The 14,078-nt window shown below is 40.0% G+C and overlaps 1 protein-coding gene across 8 annotated transcripts in view; it reads left to right on the forward strand.

Moving 5' to 3' along the window:
• Window positions 1-14,078, forward strand: part of AFG2A (AFG2 AAA ATPase homolog A) — a 226,725-nt gene that overhangs the window by 140,237 nt on the left and 72,410 nt on the right. For 2 of the 8 annotated variants that reach the window (XR_009965407.1, XM_062621658.1), the window contains one exon: window positions 6,863-6,958. The exons of the other annotated variants lie outside the window; for them this stretch is intronic. Coding sequence is in view for 1 of the 2 variants with exons in the window: in XM_062621658.1 (XP_062477642.1) it covers window positions 6,863-6,937 (75 nt within the window). In the remaining variant the exon portion in view is untranslated. The remainder of the gene's footprint in view (window positions 1-6,862; window positions 6,959-14,078) is intronic. 8 annotated transcript variants of the gene reach the window in all.

The raw sequence follows: 14,078 nt of genomic DNA on the forward strand, positions 1-14,078 counted from the left end.
CCCAGAGCCATCTGACTGAAAAAAGCAGGTTACATTTTCCTTTCATGTCAGATAACTTTTTGAAGGTGGTCCTGTGGTTAAAAAAAAAAAGAAATCAATGTTTCTGATTGGTTTTGTTTAACAGAAATGTGAGTTTCTTTACTAACCAACTGGATTTTTTTACACAAAATAACTATTTCACTGGAGGAAGTACTTTGGTTTGAAAATGCTGCTGTGTGCTTGCTAGGTACTGCAGCTCAGGTGCTTCACCCCTCTGCTTTTGGAGAGTGCTGGGGGTCCCCAGAGCCTACATGCAACTGGCGGATGTTGTCACAGCACAACAGCATGAACAGCCAGCCACCTGCATCCCAAGGGACATAGCTCAGCCAGGATGTTCACAGTACATGTTTTTACCAAAGTTTATGGTTTCAAAGCAGAAATTCTAGAGAAGCACTATGTAACTATATGTGAGTCTTTACTTGCTTTTCTGACCCAAAAGTTCTTAGCCTGACGTCTTCCCTGGAAGATGAAGGGAAACAAAGGTGTGGCCAGCTCTAGCTGCTGGCATTCGTTTCCGGTCACTGTCAAACTGCAGTGCTAATTATGGCAGGTGCTTTCAAGAACAGCTCATGTGCATGAATGCCATTGACATCTGTGGCTCTTTTGACATATCTTAATGGAAAATATTCTCTTTCTACTTTTTGGCTTTTTCTGTTCTCTCCTTGCACTTCTATTTTTACACTTTTTTGTTCCCTTCTCCATGGTCTGGCTCCAAATCCAGGTGCTTTCATTCTGTGGTAGAAACAGTTAGTGCTGGTTTGCATTTTAGCTGCAATTCCTGGATAAGGAAGCTCTTTAACCTGGGCTTTAATTCCCTAGGCAGAATAGAGCTGTCTGTGATCCTTGTGTTGATCACAGTAAGTTAGAGATAATTTCCACATTCTGGAATTCCCTGCTGGCCAAAAGGGCTCAGTGACAGGATAATGAGTAAGATTCAACCACCGAAGTTTTAGGATTTTAAGGTTATATAAACTTGCTGATTCATATAATGGAAAAGCCACTGGCCACTGTTTAATTTCTGGGACCAGCCTCGGCTGCTGTAAATATTAGTAAAGTGCTGAAAGATGACAGTGGAGCTGCACTGGTTTACAACAGCAGGCTGGGGCTTTTATGTCTTTTATGTCTTTCACGTAAGAAGTGGAAGTGTACACGTGATTCTCCCTTCAGTAGAATTGTCAGTGAAGAATTTGGGAATGTAGTGGAAGGGTATGATGAATAATCTGAAACTAGTTCTGAAAAAAAGATCCCTGTAGTCTTAATTCACAGAACTGAGCAAACAGCACACCAGTCACTCTCAATGCATGCAAACATGGTATTGCTAACATGTATAAAATACAAGCTATATGTATTATGAAATGCCATATTAAACAACAGCATTTCTGCTGAAGAGGGTTTTGTCGGCAAAAAAAATATGGACATGATCCAGTTTCCCACTGAGAGAGCTAAAATCATAAAGATTAACAGCTACTTTTCTACTTTATGCATTTATAAATATAAATTTATAAATTTATAAGTGATATTCTCCCATCAGTTATAAATGGTATTTGAATAGCTTTTTTTCTAAATTAATTCTCATATTTTTAGAATGTACTGTTAAACCATTGTTTGTAGAGATTTTAAAAAGTGGAGTGGGTATTTTAAGAGCATTGGAAAATGGGATTTGGAAATCTGGTCAGGTCTTCAATTCCATGGTTTTCTCTAAATATTTTGCAGCTGTTTGTAGCCTCTTGGAACTGATTTTCATTAGTTTTATTGCTTCAGTCCATTCCTGCCAAGTTCGATGGAGGCTTTGGCGTATGTGGGGTGGGTTTTGTGCAGGCAGCGAGTCTGTGCGAGAGCTGTGTCAGTCCGGTTCCTGCCTGTGGTTCCTAATGGGATGCTCATTAAACTCTCCTAGGAGTACTGCAGAGTAAACTGGATCTATGGTACCCTTCAAATAATATATTGTAATTAATGTAAAATGACTCACAGAGAATAATTTTCTTTGATAATCGTACCATTATTTAACAATAATTCCTGTGGGTTTACTTTAAGTAACTTCATATGAAGATTGTATGTGCCCACAGGTACTGTTTAAAAGCTAGTTGGGTAATTAAACATTTTTGCTGTAATTGTTACCTCTTACAGCTGCTGTGCTGAAATTCGCAAGAATTAAAACCAGAAGGAAAAACAGCAGGAAATATGTAATTGCGGGGAGGAGGAGGGAAGAGAGGAAGTAAGCTGCTGGGATATTCCAATTGTCTGTCTTAAAAGAAAATACAAGTAGGAAGTTGGAGGATTTGTTTCTGAATAACTTGCAATATGTTAAGTTTCATTTCATCATCATGAATAGTAACATCAGCTGTATTATGATAATTTAGCATCCATTTAGTATATACTAGTTAATAGAAAATTAAAATACTTTTTATTCCAGGTTCATTAAGGCGTAATTAAAAAAATATGATTTGATAAGTAGTCCTTCCTTTTGATAGTCAGTATAGTTTTGAGGAGATTATTGTAAAGATGGTGGGAAAAGTGTTTCTTACTGTTTTAGGAAGGTAGATTTTGCTAATGGATCACAACCGTTTTCTGCTTACAGTATATTACTGTCTGCATGAGTCTCTAGGAGGTAGTGTTTATATTACCTTGTAACCATAATTCTAACAATCTCAAATCTAGTCCTTAGGAAATTGATTATTTAGGGCATTTCTAGTTTGAGTTGAAGAAAGAAAGGTGAGTAATTGAGACAAGGATCAGTCTCTTCCATAGCTCTCCATAGACAGAAATGCATTGATGTGGTCATCTGTCAAACTAAAGAATTTTGAATTCACTGTCAAAAGCTATTTTTCTGTGTGCATGTTATCTAATTCCAATATTTATTTTACCTAAAACTGGTCCTTTCTTTGTGAAGGAAATGTCAGATGTGATACTGAAGTCTCAACTAAACAAAGAATTGGAAAAACTTTTTGAGACTCAGCCATTAGCCATTTTATTCCTGTGCTTAGCACTTCCATACTTGATTTAAAAGGACACACAAGGGCACAGCTGCAATTAAGAGTACCCCCCCAGTTCCTTTGCCTAGTCCCCCTCCATCTCCTTTTTTAAAAGTAATCTAATGTAGATCCACACAGACAACATGTGACGGGTTAAATGTCCTGTTCCACAGGTGGGCTTTGACTGGGCTGTGCATTGTGTGAAGGTGGCATGTGTCCGCATACGGCCATGAAAGCCTGCTTGGACTCTGGGTGGGGTCGGTGCCTTACATCATGATGGTTGAACTGGACACTGAAGTAAGAGACCATACTATTAATATTACCTACTCTAAAAGAGCAAAATTGCTTTTAGGGGAGTTCTATGCACCTCCTGTGGTACAGAGTATCATAACTATTTTACTACCCTTCCCACTGCTTGGAATTTACTGTTAAGAAATAGAATTAAAAGGCCCAAGTGGCTGCATTCATGTTTAGAGCACAGTAACTCTTGCTGCTTTCCCAGGTGCAGGCTTTTGTATTAGATACCGCATCCCTCCCAGAGGTTTGGGAGGGATGTACCATTCATCTTTTCTCTCCGCCTCCTGTCACTTTCTTGTCCCATTGGCACAGGCAGGGATATTGCTTGTTTCCATTGAGCCTAGCTGAGCAGGTTTATGGAAACAGAATTGAGGAGAGCACATCTTGGGCAGGAGGAGGGAAATGGATGCCTCATGATGAAATCTGAGCAATTTATAAACAGGGAAGCCTGGTCCTCAAGAGGACACTTCAGCGCTCCCTGAACTTCTGCAGATAAATGTTTTCTTCTCTCTGGTTAACATGATTTGCAGGCAGAGGGCCAGGACTGGGATTGCTCACCCAGTGGAGCCCTGCAATTGCACACAGCTGTAGCTGAATAGGCTTTTGTCCATTTTAGGACTACAGTGATGTAAGGAAATAAAATGTAAAGTACTGTGCAACAGGAGCAGGCTCTGCATTGTGTGCAAACATTTTGAGGATTTTTCTGGAAGCATTTGCTATGTGCTAAGTGGGATAAAAAAAGCAATGTTAATTCTGAGATTCATTTCCACCCCTGCACCACCCCCCCCCCCCCCCCCCCAATTTTTAGTTTGTGGATGTTTGTGCTTTCAGAAGGGTTGAAGGCTGTCATATTGGCTAATAAATCTTCCAGGAATCCTGAAGTTCAATGAGTTATGAAACACTTGTGTTGGTCTAGATGCAGGTGTACCAGAAATAAATATAAAGTGTGCAGAGATTTTGAGTACTGCTGTTGCTGGAGACTGTTCTTGCTGCTGAGAGAGCTCTCCAGTGCAGATCTCAACACCCATCTGTGCAGATTATTCTAGTGTGGCAGTTTTTTGATTCACTTTCTTTTGAATACTGTCAGGTTGCATTTTAAGAACTGAAGGTTTCTGAGTTTTTAAACAGTGTTCTCTGTTATACAAGACTTTTCTTTAAAACATCAGCCTCGAAAACAAGATGCTAAACCAAGTGTGTTTGCAAAGGGGGAAGAATTATGCATCAATGATTGAATTTTAACTTACCTTGGGCAGATGAGGAGTCATAGTTGCATTTTACAGTCATAATCCCCAACTCTGTCCAGGGAACAATTTATTTCAGCTTATATTTTCATTATCTTCAATTTTGCATTTAAAAATGAATTCTGATTCATTGTCAGCACCGTTTGTGACAGAAATTACAGCACCAAGAAATCTTGTTAGTAATTCCTGTTGGAAAGCAAACTGTTGCCTGTTTTCTGCACAGTAAAAATAGAAGAAGTACAGATAACGAATAAAAGAGTAACTGCTGGGAAATGTCACTATGCGCTGTGCATATGTATATATACTTACATATATATATGTATAGGAACGTTCTCTCCAGAAATCTTGTTAGTATGTTCTTTAGTTGTAAAGTTTCAAGAAGCAGAGCTTCTGCCATTCAGTGTAGAAAGATGCTCCATAGCCAAACATGTTTTGCTGCCTGGTAGTCTACAGTAAAATGGTGTTATAACTAGCCCAAGTTCAGCAGTGCCAGGCTTTTGAAATTTTAGAAGGAAGGTTCAGTGCTTTGAAAGTGAAGACAAAGAAAAGAAACCCTTTTCTTCATTTGAGAGAAATAACTTTCAGCAGTTTCACGTCAGCCCAGTCTATCTTCACATATCAAGTCTATTTCAAGAGTAGGGAGGCCTCACAGAATGGTATTTCACTATTTTTCTGTTGTGACCCTGTTTTATTTTGGGAATCCTACTTCTGTCAGGCTCACAACTTCAGGTATCATGACTGTGGCCTTAGATTTTGGAAACACTGATAAAGTTTCTTTTTCTCCTGACTTTATTCTTCATTTCTTTGGGTCCCCATCACCATGTGCCCTCAGGATGCTAAATCTTTTGTGCATGTCCTGAGTACAGTACAGCAGGACCCTGTCCCCTTTAAGTGGAGTTCCTCATGGGTGAGTGGCATCTCGTGAGTACACTGTGGTCTGTCAGAAACTATATTTGGACCAATGCGCTTCACTGCTGATGGTATCTGGTGTGCAAGAAATATAAAATGGGGTCACTTAGGTAAGTGATAGTGTCCAAGAAAGGGCTGTAATCTTCTGTTTAGCTTCTCTGTTTTCCCTTTCAGTTCATGGAGGGAACTTGGTTTTAGGGTGCATTCGCTTTAGTCTAGTGTTTTCCCAGAGTACCTTTGCACAGGCTGAGCCAGTGATGGGACAGTTATTCACTGGGGTTTATGTGCCCAGTCTGCATTCTGGGGGTATGTGCAAGCTTTCAGGAAACACCCAGGCCATTCTCCCAGCTTCTGTGGTCATTTTGATTCTGGTGCTTATCAGGAGAGGAATTAAATATCCTGGCACAGACGTCCCATAGACAAATTTCTGTATGTGTGTGTTACTGGTACCAAAAGATTATATCTTTGCATCCCCAGAAAGAATCTAAAACTCTGATTTTTCCATCAGAGCAGCTTGAGTAAAATGAAATTCTCTGTTTGATCCTGCATATTCTGGCCTTCAGTCAAAGGATGGCTTGATGGATTCAGAAACTTGAAGAATGAAAGAGTATAATTTTGAAAGCGAAAGAATGTGTGGGAGGAAATTTTGGTACTTCTGAAGCTCTTAGTGTTAGAAATGTTGTAGCTACTAATGTGAAGTAGCTTTGTTGTTTTTTTTGTTTGGTTTGTTTTTTCCCCCCCCCTGGTTCCTTTGATAAATCCTAATCCTAGAGCTTGAGTTGTCCATATTCAAAGTCCAGCCATTTGTATTTTCTCTTCATTAGAGGGCTGTTTTGAGTACTGGTCTCCCCATAAAGTAAATTAGAGCAATTTAAGTTGAAAATGTCTCAATACAGTTTCTGTAATTGGCAAATGCTTCAGGAAATCCAGATCAATAGGAAATAAAGATAGGCGTCTCCTTATAAACCACACTGCCCATGGGTAACATCATGCTCTGGGCGCTTTATTCTTAAACTGTATCCTGAACTGTGCTATTGTCTGTTTCAAATGATACATTGCATGTCTACATGACACCTTGAGAGCATTGCTACAGGAAGACAAATGGAGTAATCAAATGGTTATGTTAAATTTACTGCAGTTCAAATCTATTTCTAAACAGTGATTAGAGCCAGAGATAAATGTAGTAGTTCAAGGTGACTCCCAAGCAAATCACTTAATAAGCTTTCAGAATCAAATACCACTAAGTTCTGGGAAGACCTTAGCTATAAACACCAAAGATGTTCCCTGTTCCTCTTTGCAAATGAACAACAACTCACCAGTGAAGTTTGGTAGGAAAAACACAGTGCTGCTTTTTAATGATAATGCAATCAATTAATTTTTTGTTGCTTGGCAAATATGTTACAGTTCCCCAGTGCTGAAGAGTACAATTCTGTGACACTGGCAATAGGATGGGACTGCAATGGCTTCTCACTATGTTAGCTGAGAAAACGTACAGCTCGGGTATGGCAATAATATAGATTTTTATGTTTTGAAGTTGCTGAAGGTTTCCAAAATTTGCATTCCATAAGGAGAGTAGGTTTGTCTTATTTGGACACCTGTAAACTGCATAGTGGTGAAACTTTTTGGCCAGGTCAGATGGGGCATTGAGCAACCTGGTCTAGTGGAAGGTGTCCATGCCCATGGGGAGGGGTTGGAGCTAGATGATCTTTTAGGTCCCTTCCAACCCTGACCATTCTGCGATTCTATGATTCCACAACATTTAACAAGAACACCTATTAGAAGAACAAATTTATCTCAGGAGCTGAGTGTGTCTTGTTTTGGTCCTTTCTGCCCAAGAGCTTCACAGCTGGGACAATAAATGTGGCTTTCCAGATATTCAAGTATTAATAAATTCATAGTCAATTTATATATGTAAAAGTTATTAAAATTGTGTAAGTTAACTGTTCAAACATATCTTTTCAGGGGGAGACCCCTGATTTCTATAAATTATACTACAAGTAAATGCAGCATAAAAAGAGAAAAGAGATATCTTGATGACCTTATGAAAGAAGCATAAACAGGTGTTAACAAGGTGATAGGAAAACACTTTACCAGCATAAGTTTATATGCTTCAGGAGGCCTACTAAGGAAAAAACCCCAAATATTTATAACAAAAAGGAAAAAAAATAAGCAATGGTAATAGTAAACATCTGAGCAGTGCAATGATGTATTCATGTCAGCAAATAAAAGATCTATAAGTAGATATCATCATAAAGCTCACAGTGTGAAGGGAAGGACTTGATACAAAAGCATAGAACAGGGAAGGCTATAAATGAATATAGCCTCAGAAAATGTAAGAAGCTGTTGGTCAAAGTAGCTAAATTTTTAAAGTATGGAGTCAGTAGAAAAAGTATATAGGAGAAATAAAAGATGGCCTGAACTACTGAAGTAGTTAGTGTGGTGCTCTGTTTTTTTTAATGTTTTTTGTTGGTAGAAGAGGATTTTCCCGTGCTGTTTCAAGCAGAATAAAGGGATCAGCTGAAGTTCAGTAGGATAGAAGATGATGTATGGATCAGATTTAATCACCACCATAACTCAACAAGGAACCCATTTAAACCACCTCCCCCAGTGTTTTATAGCGTAAATTATGCCCATAGATTTAAAGATAATATTTGACTGGGTCCCTCAGGATTGAGTCTATAACATCTTGAAATGACAAGGTACGTTAAGAGGAGTGTATCATCAAAGCTCTAGATCAAGGTGCAAACCTTACTTGATTGAGGGGCACATTGACAGGATAGCTCCTTTACACAGACAGTGGTATCGAGCAGAGGTGCAGTCTTGCACCTCTGCTATTTGGAGCCGCTGTTCATTTAAGTGGGAGAGAGAAAGTTGACTCAGGTAGAGCATACCTTATGTTACTTAACAGAAACCACAGCTAGGTTGTTTTCCAGTTAACCTGCAGTCACGTACAAAAGAAAGAAAAGACAAAAAGGAAAGGAAAGGGTGAAAGGTAAATTAAAAACCAATTAGGCATAATGAGAACTACAGTAATTTTCGACTCTGATAATGTGATAGAAAAGCGAGCTACACACAAACAAGAGTCTTCACGTTGCATGGCAGTAGGATGTGAACAAACAGGATGTCCAGAAAGAAACAGTGTAATAGATCAACCAGACAGCAGCTGCAGTTACCAGCAAAAAGAAGATTTAGGCGTTGATAATCTACAATTTAAAACCTATCTATGAGTCTTCCACTGAAATCTTGTTTCTACCTTAACAGTTGAATGTGAAAGCTGGAAATCTAGCAAAGGTACAGACAGACATCTAAAAGCTTTTGAAAGTAAATGCCTTGGGGAAACAGTAGGTATGGAATGAATTTGTAACAAATACTGAGAATCACCAGGGAGTTGAAGACTTAATCTCCTAAATTATCCAGAAATGAAGATGGAAATATCTAGGATGTGTGGTAAGAATGAAGCCAGATCTGATACCAGACTGTCTGCCATGGCTGGAATGCCCTCAGGCATAACTGTAGAACATGTAAAAGGGGCTGACCAAAATAATTCCTCTACTGAAAAGTGCTTAGAGATGAGAACATTATGGGTGACTTCAGAAAGGGACAGACAAGGAGAAAGCCAGATGGACAGCAATCAGCAGAGTCTCACTCTGTTATTGGAAGGAACTCTTGGCAGTGTGAGTTGAGTGGCATGAAAGATTTTCATCTAATATTTCATGTCTGTTAGGGGCCATAAACTCTTGGCAGACCTGTAAAATGATTTTAGCTTTTTATCAGCACAGCTCCAGGCCTAATGACTAGAAAGTACATATTTTAATCCTAGAGTCCAAACTCTGTCACTTGCAACTGGCAGCTTCAGTAAGCACTATAATTTATGTAAACTCAGCACCACCCACAAGTTTCTGGATCAACACACAGAGTGGTTTCTGCTGGTATGAGGGAGAATACCACCAGGTTGTCTTACTGAATCCGGGTGGAGGAAGTCAGTGATTGTCTGCTTGCAATAAGAAAAGGCATGTCTGCTGGGGCCTTTTCTTCAAGCAAAGTGTCTTGGCTTCTGACCCACCCGGTGCACTGCTGTTCTTAATTAGCCTGTATCTTGACTATATTAGTATGCTGGCATTTAGTTAGCTGGGATTTTATAATCAAGCATGTGCAGCTCTTCAGTATTCCCTGCAATTTCTCCATCTCTGGGGGCCTGTCACCTGCACTGTTAGGCTGGTGGTATCCTCAGTGACTGTATCTGGCTGTTTGCAAAATGTCTTCTTCCCTGATATGCTCATCTGGCCCCAGAAAAGCTCCTTAGCTGTGTGGCCATATTTAAAACTCGTGTGTCTGCAGCTACATGTCCTGCATCAAGTAGTGCTTTGTTTATGTGAGCACCACTTTGCAGATGCTAGTTAAAGGCCTCTTTCCTACTGTATATGCTTATCTATTTCTTTTTTTTCTCCTCAGTCTAACTAAAAAAAATGATTAAGAGTGCATATTTTGAAAAGGGGAGAGGGCTTCACTGGTATCTAGGCATCTGGACTGGCAGTTCGTGTGTTAAAGCCAATAGTGTATCTTCTAGTTGTTCTTATATTAAAAGCATGGTTGGGATTTGGTGGCATGAACTGAGCCATCCTGTGTGATTTTTTTCTGCCCAGCAGGTTCCTGTCTGGCCACCAGCTATCCCCTTGGCAGGGAGAAGCCAGGGAGATATCCAGAATACCTTAGCTGGTCTCAAATGGTATTTGCATCTGCATTGTACCCAGTATGTTTTAGTTCCGGAGGAGCAGGGGGGGCTATGCCTCCCAAAGAGAGGGGTTTAAACCGGGATTTATTTGGTTTACTCAGTGTCTTTTTTTGGAATATAAGCCTAAAGACAGAATTTAAAAGGGCAAGATCAGCTTGGTTTCCAGGTACAAATAAGTGATATTTCTTGTACTGTGACTTTATTCTCTCAATGAGTTGAACGACTTTTCCTTTAGCTTACAGTTATTTTGACCAGGATCTACTTCATTCCTTCAAATGGTCTTCCAGAGCCATGGTAGTAAAATAAGATCTTTCAAATAATGAAAACCAGAAGCTTTTTTTTTTTCTTTTCCTGCCACAGTGTTGGCTGTAACGACAGAAAATCATTGATTTCCTTTTGAAACTGTTTCTTGTTTCCTTGATGCTGCTTACCTCTCTGCTGATCTTTCCTTTCTTTAGGTGTAGCTCATTTTGCATACCTGTTTGTTCTGTGAACGTTTCTTTTACACTGTGTTTATCTGTAGTTAGTTAGGTCTGTAAAGTTTGGTCACAAGCCAGGTAAAGTCATCGAGATTTTTGTGGTAGGGTAGTCACTGAAATAACCAGGTGCAAGCAATACAGAAACTGATATGACAAAAGATTATAGATAATGGATCATGCAGCCTTGCAAATCCATCTTCCTCTGTGCAGCACAGTTTTACTGCTGTTTGTCACACACTGAAGTATTGAGTCTCAAGAAGTGTTGAGAGCATGTCCTGTTAATGAATCATATGAAAAGAGAACGCAGAAGATGAAAAGCTGTTACAAAGCAGGTCCTGATTGAGCTGACCTGCTACAGATTTTTGTCATTTGAGGTTAAGCTGTTTATCTGAAAAGAATCTCATCCTGTGCTGGTAATTTAATCAGTCAGAGCAATAGTAATAGAAAGGCATAGTTATGTATGGAAAACATGGTATTATATGGTAGATCATTGTTACAGCATTCAAAAGCTTCTGTGGAGAATTGTAATATTTTGGCAGGAGTTCAAAATTCTCTTTCCTACAAGGAGCAGGTTTGGTGTTTGTTTTTTTTTTTAACATGTCATTTTGAGGTTACATGGTAACATCTGTCAGAGCTATGCTAATCTCTGTCATCCAGCTGTTATAATTGAGGTATTTTCCTTCCTTTTCCTTCTCTTTCCTCTCCTTTCTGCTTTCTCTTTCTCCTCCCTCAGAAAAGAAAAAAAAAAAAGCCAATAAAAACCACCTCCTTTTATACTGAAACTTCAGGTGGAATGAAGTGGTTATAAAAGCATCTGTCAACACAGGAATAGTTTGCCAAGCCAAGTATTTGGGTTGGAAGTCATGCCTTCCCAACTGCTTGAAAACAGGAAGTATCTCTGTTAAGTGATGGATAGCTCTACTTTGCTGAGAGGAAGAAAAAGCGTTTTTTTTTCTTTTCTTTTCCTTTTCTTTTCTTTTCTTTTCTTTTCTTTTCTTTTCTTTTCTTTTCTTTTCTTTTCTTTTCTTTTCTTTTCTTTTCTTTTCTTTTCTTTTCTTTTCTTTTCTTTTTTTTTCTTTTCTTTTTTTCTTTTCTTTTCTTTTCTTTTCTTTTCTTTTCTTTTCTTTTCTTTTCTTTTCTTTTCTTTTCTTTTCTTTTCTCTTCTCTTCTCTTCTCTTCTCTTCTCTTCTCTTCTCTTCTCTTCTCTTCTCTTCTCTTCTCTTCTCTTTTCTTTTCTTTTTCTCTTTTTTGCCTCTGGGCTAATAAATGAGTTCTGCAGTTGTTCTATGTATGTAAAGAAATACTCCTGTAGAAATGTATATATGGGTGCACAGGGTTCTGTGTGTGTTTATGTATGTGTGTGTATGAATATACAGACTAAAAAAAAACTACCTCAAAACCAACAATTCACTTTGTACGTGATCGGTCCCTGTGAGAAGCCAGTCCAGGCACATCTCATCCCAGTGATTCCTGTAAAGCTCTCAAAATCTGTCAGAAACAGCCTGCAGGATTGCAACGGCTCCTGGGTGATTAATTGCCAAAAGAGTCTGGTTCCAGGTTCCATTACATGTAATTGTTATCTTTTCTAAAGGGGTTCTTTTATTAAACCCCCACCCCCAAAAACAGGGAAAATAAAAAAAGAACTGACATTCCTGAGGTTTTGCGCCTCTTAGACAGGAGCAGGGAAGACTTATGTAAACATACACTGAAGAGGGTGTGTTATGTTGTTCATTAGCTGATGATAGGTGGGGTTTTTTTTGCTTTCAGTTAATTTTAACCTTACTAAAAATCGTTTTGTTAGAAATGGGGGAGGAAGAGCAGCACAGCATTTACAGAAGAGGGGGAGTTCCTGAAGATGGAACATCAAAACTGCTCTGTGAGACCCAGCAAGTGGCAAAGGACTTGGTGGCTGCTGCTCCTTACTAACATTGTAGGAAAACAGCCAGAAACTGGAATATCCTTTGTCCACACACCACTGCGGTGAAACTGCTCATGTTGGACATGGGGAGAGAGCAAGATCTTGTGTCTGAAATCCCCCTTGCAAAGGAAGCCAGTGCTGCAGCCACTCAGGGCAGGTGCAGGGAGAGGACAGCAGAGCAGCAGCCTGAACAAGCAGACAAAGAAAGATTGGGCACTGTTTTTTATCCAGTTTGTGGCTTGAAAACATGTTGTTGCGTGTCGTGAAGGTATGGGCAAATTGTGGAGACTCTGCTGTAAGTTGCTTCGTTTTTTTCTGAGACCATATTCACAAAGCAGGCAGGAGAGCCTCGTTCCCTGTCAGTGCCTCCATGTCTTTGAATCCGCCACATGAGAGGTTTGATTTGGAGCTGAATTTATGTGGTGCCAAACTGGAATATCTGTAATTGTATCAGTAACGTTGCTTGGATTTGCACTGCTTTTACTGCATTGAAAGTGTGCTGTGTTACTGACAGGTTTAGACTTTTATAGACAGAGGCCTGGGCAAAGCATGGCTCCCAATGAGCCCTGTAGTAATTTGTGCCAACTGACCAATTTAACTGTTGGAAATATCAGGGGAAAAAAGCATGGAGATACTGGTTCTGCAGCTGCAGAGTATCTCCCTCCAAATGTTCCTGCCAAGAGAAGTGATTGAAACTCAGTTTCTTGAGATATTTTAATCCCATCTGAACAAAATCACATAAAAACATGCTCTGGTATTGTCTGCATGGGCCAAGGAGCGCATTGTTCCTCACAGTTGTGTTTACACGGTCTCATTGCTGCAATGAAACAAGTCTCCTCAAGTTTTCTTTCTCCGTGATTCCCCTTGAATTAGCTATATTAATCAAACTCAGTGGCAGGACTGCAATGTAAAGCAGTTGGAACACTGATGTTACTCTGGTTAAAAAGATGAGTATATTTTGGTGCCTACTGGTTTGGAAATACAAGCCTGTTTTTTTGCAGAGTTTTTTTCTCCTCTTGCATCCACAAGCTGTTTCTACTGCCTCTGGAGAGGTAGTAACCCTATCACTCATCCCTCTTCTCTGCCACCCTTTAGCCACATGGAACCACAGCTGCTGTCTGGTGCAGGAGCTCATCCCGTGGTGCAGGAGGGACCATGGGAGGGGAGCTTAGGAGGCAGGAGGGCACAGCAGCCTCTTCCCTGTGCTGGATAGGCAAGATAAGGCAGCTGAATAGTCACTGGTGCTGCATGCTTGGTGCCGTATCCCCAAAGGAAGCAGAGGCACAGCTACTTCCAGGCCAGAGCAGCCTGAAATCCCATGGTTTGGCAGTGAGGTGAGGCTCTGGTGAGGAGGCCAGACTGCAGGCAAGCACTCCCGGGTGCTGTGGCACACAAGCTGTCTGTGTGGCAGGCACTGCATGGTGGTGGTGGTTAGGGACTCAGCACAAAGTGGGACCTGATTCTTGCCTGACAGCAGATGTCAGGTAAAGA

This window comes from Pezoporus occidentalis, unplaced genomic scaffold (assembly GCF_034315485.1).
Source record: "Pezoporus occidentalis ecotype Australia unplaced genomic scaffold, CSIRO_AGI_Poc_V1 ctg230, whole genome shotgun sequence".
NCBI lineage: Eukaryota > Metazoa > Chordata > Aves > Psittaciformes > Psittacidae > Pezoporus > Pezoporus occidentalis.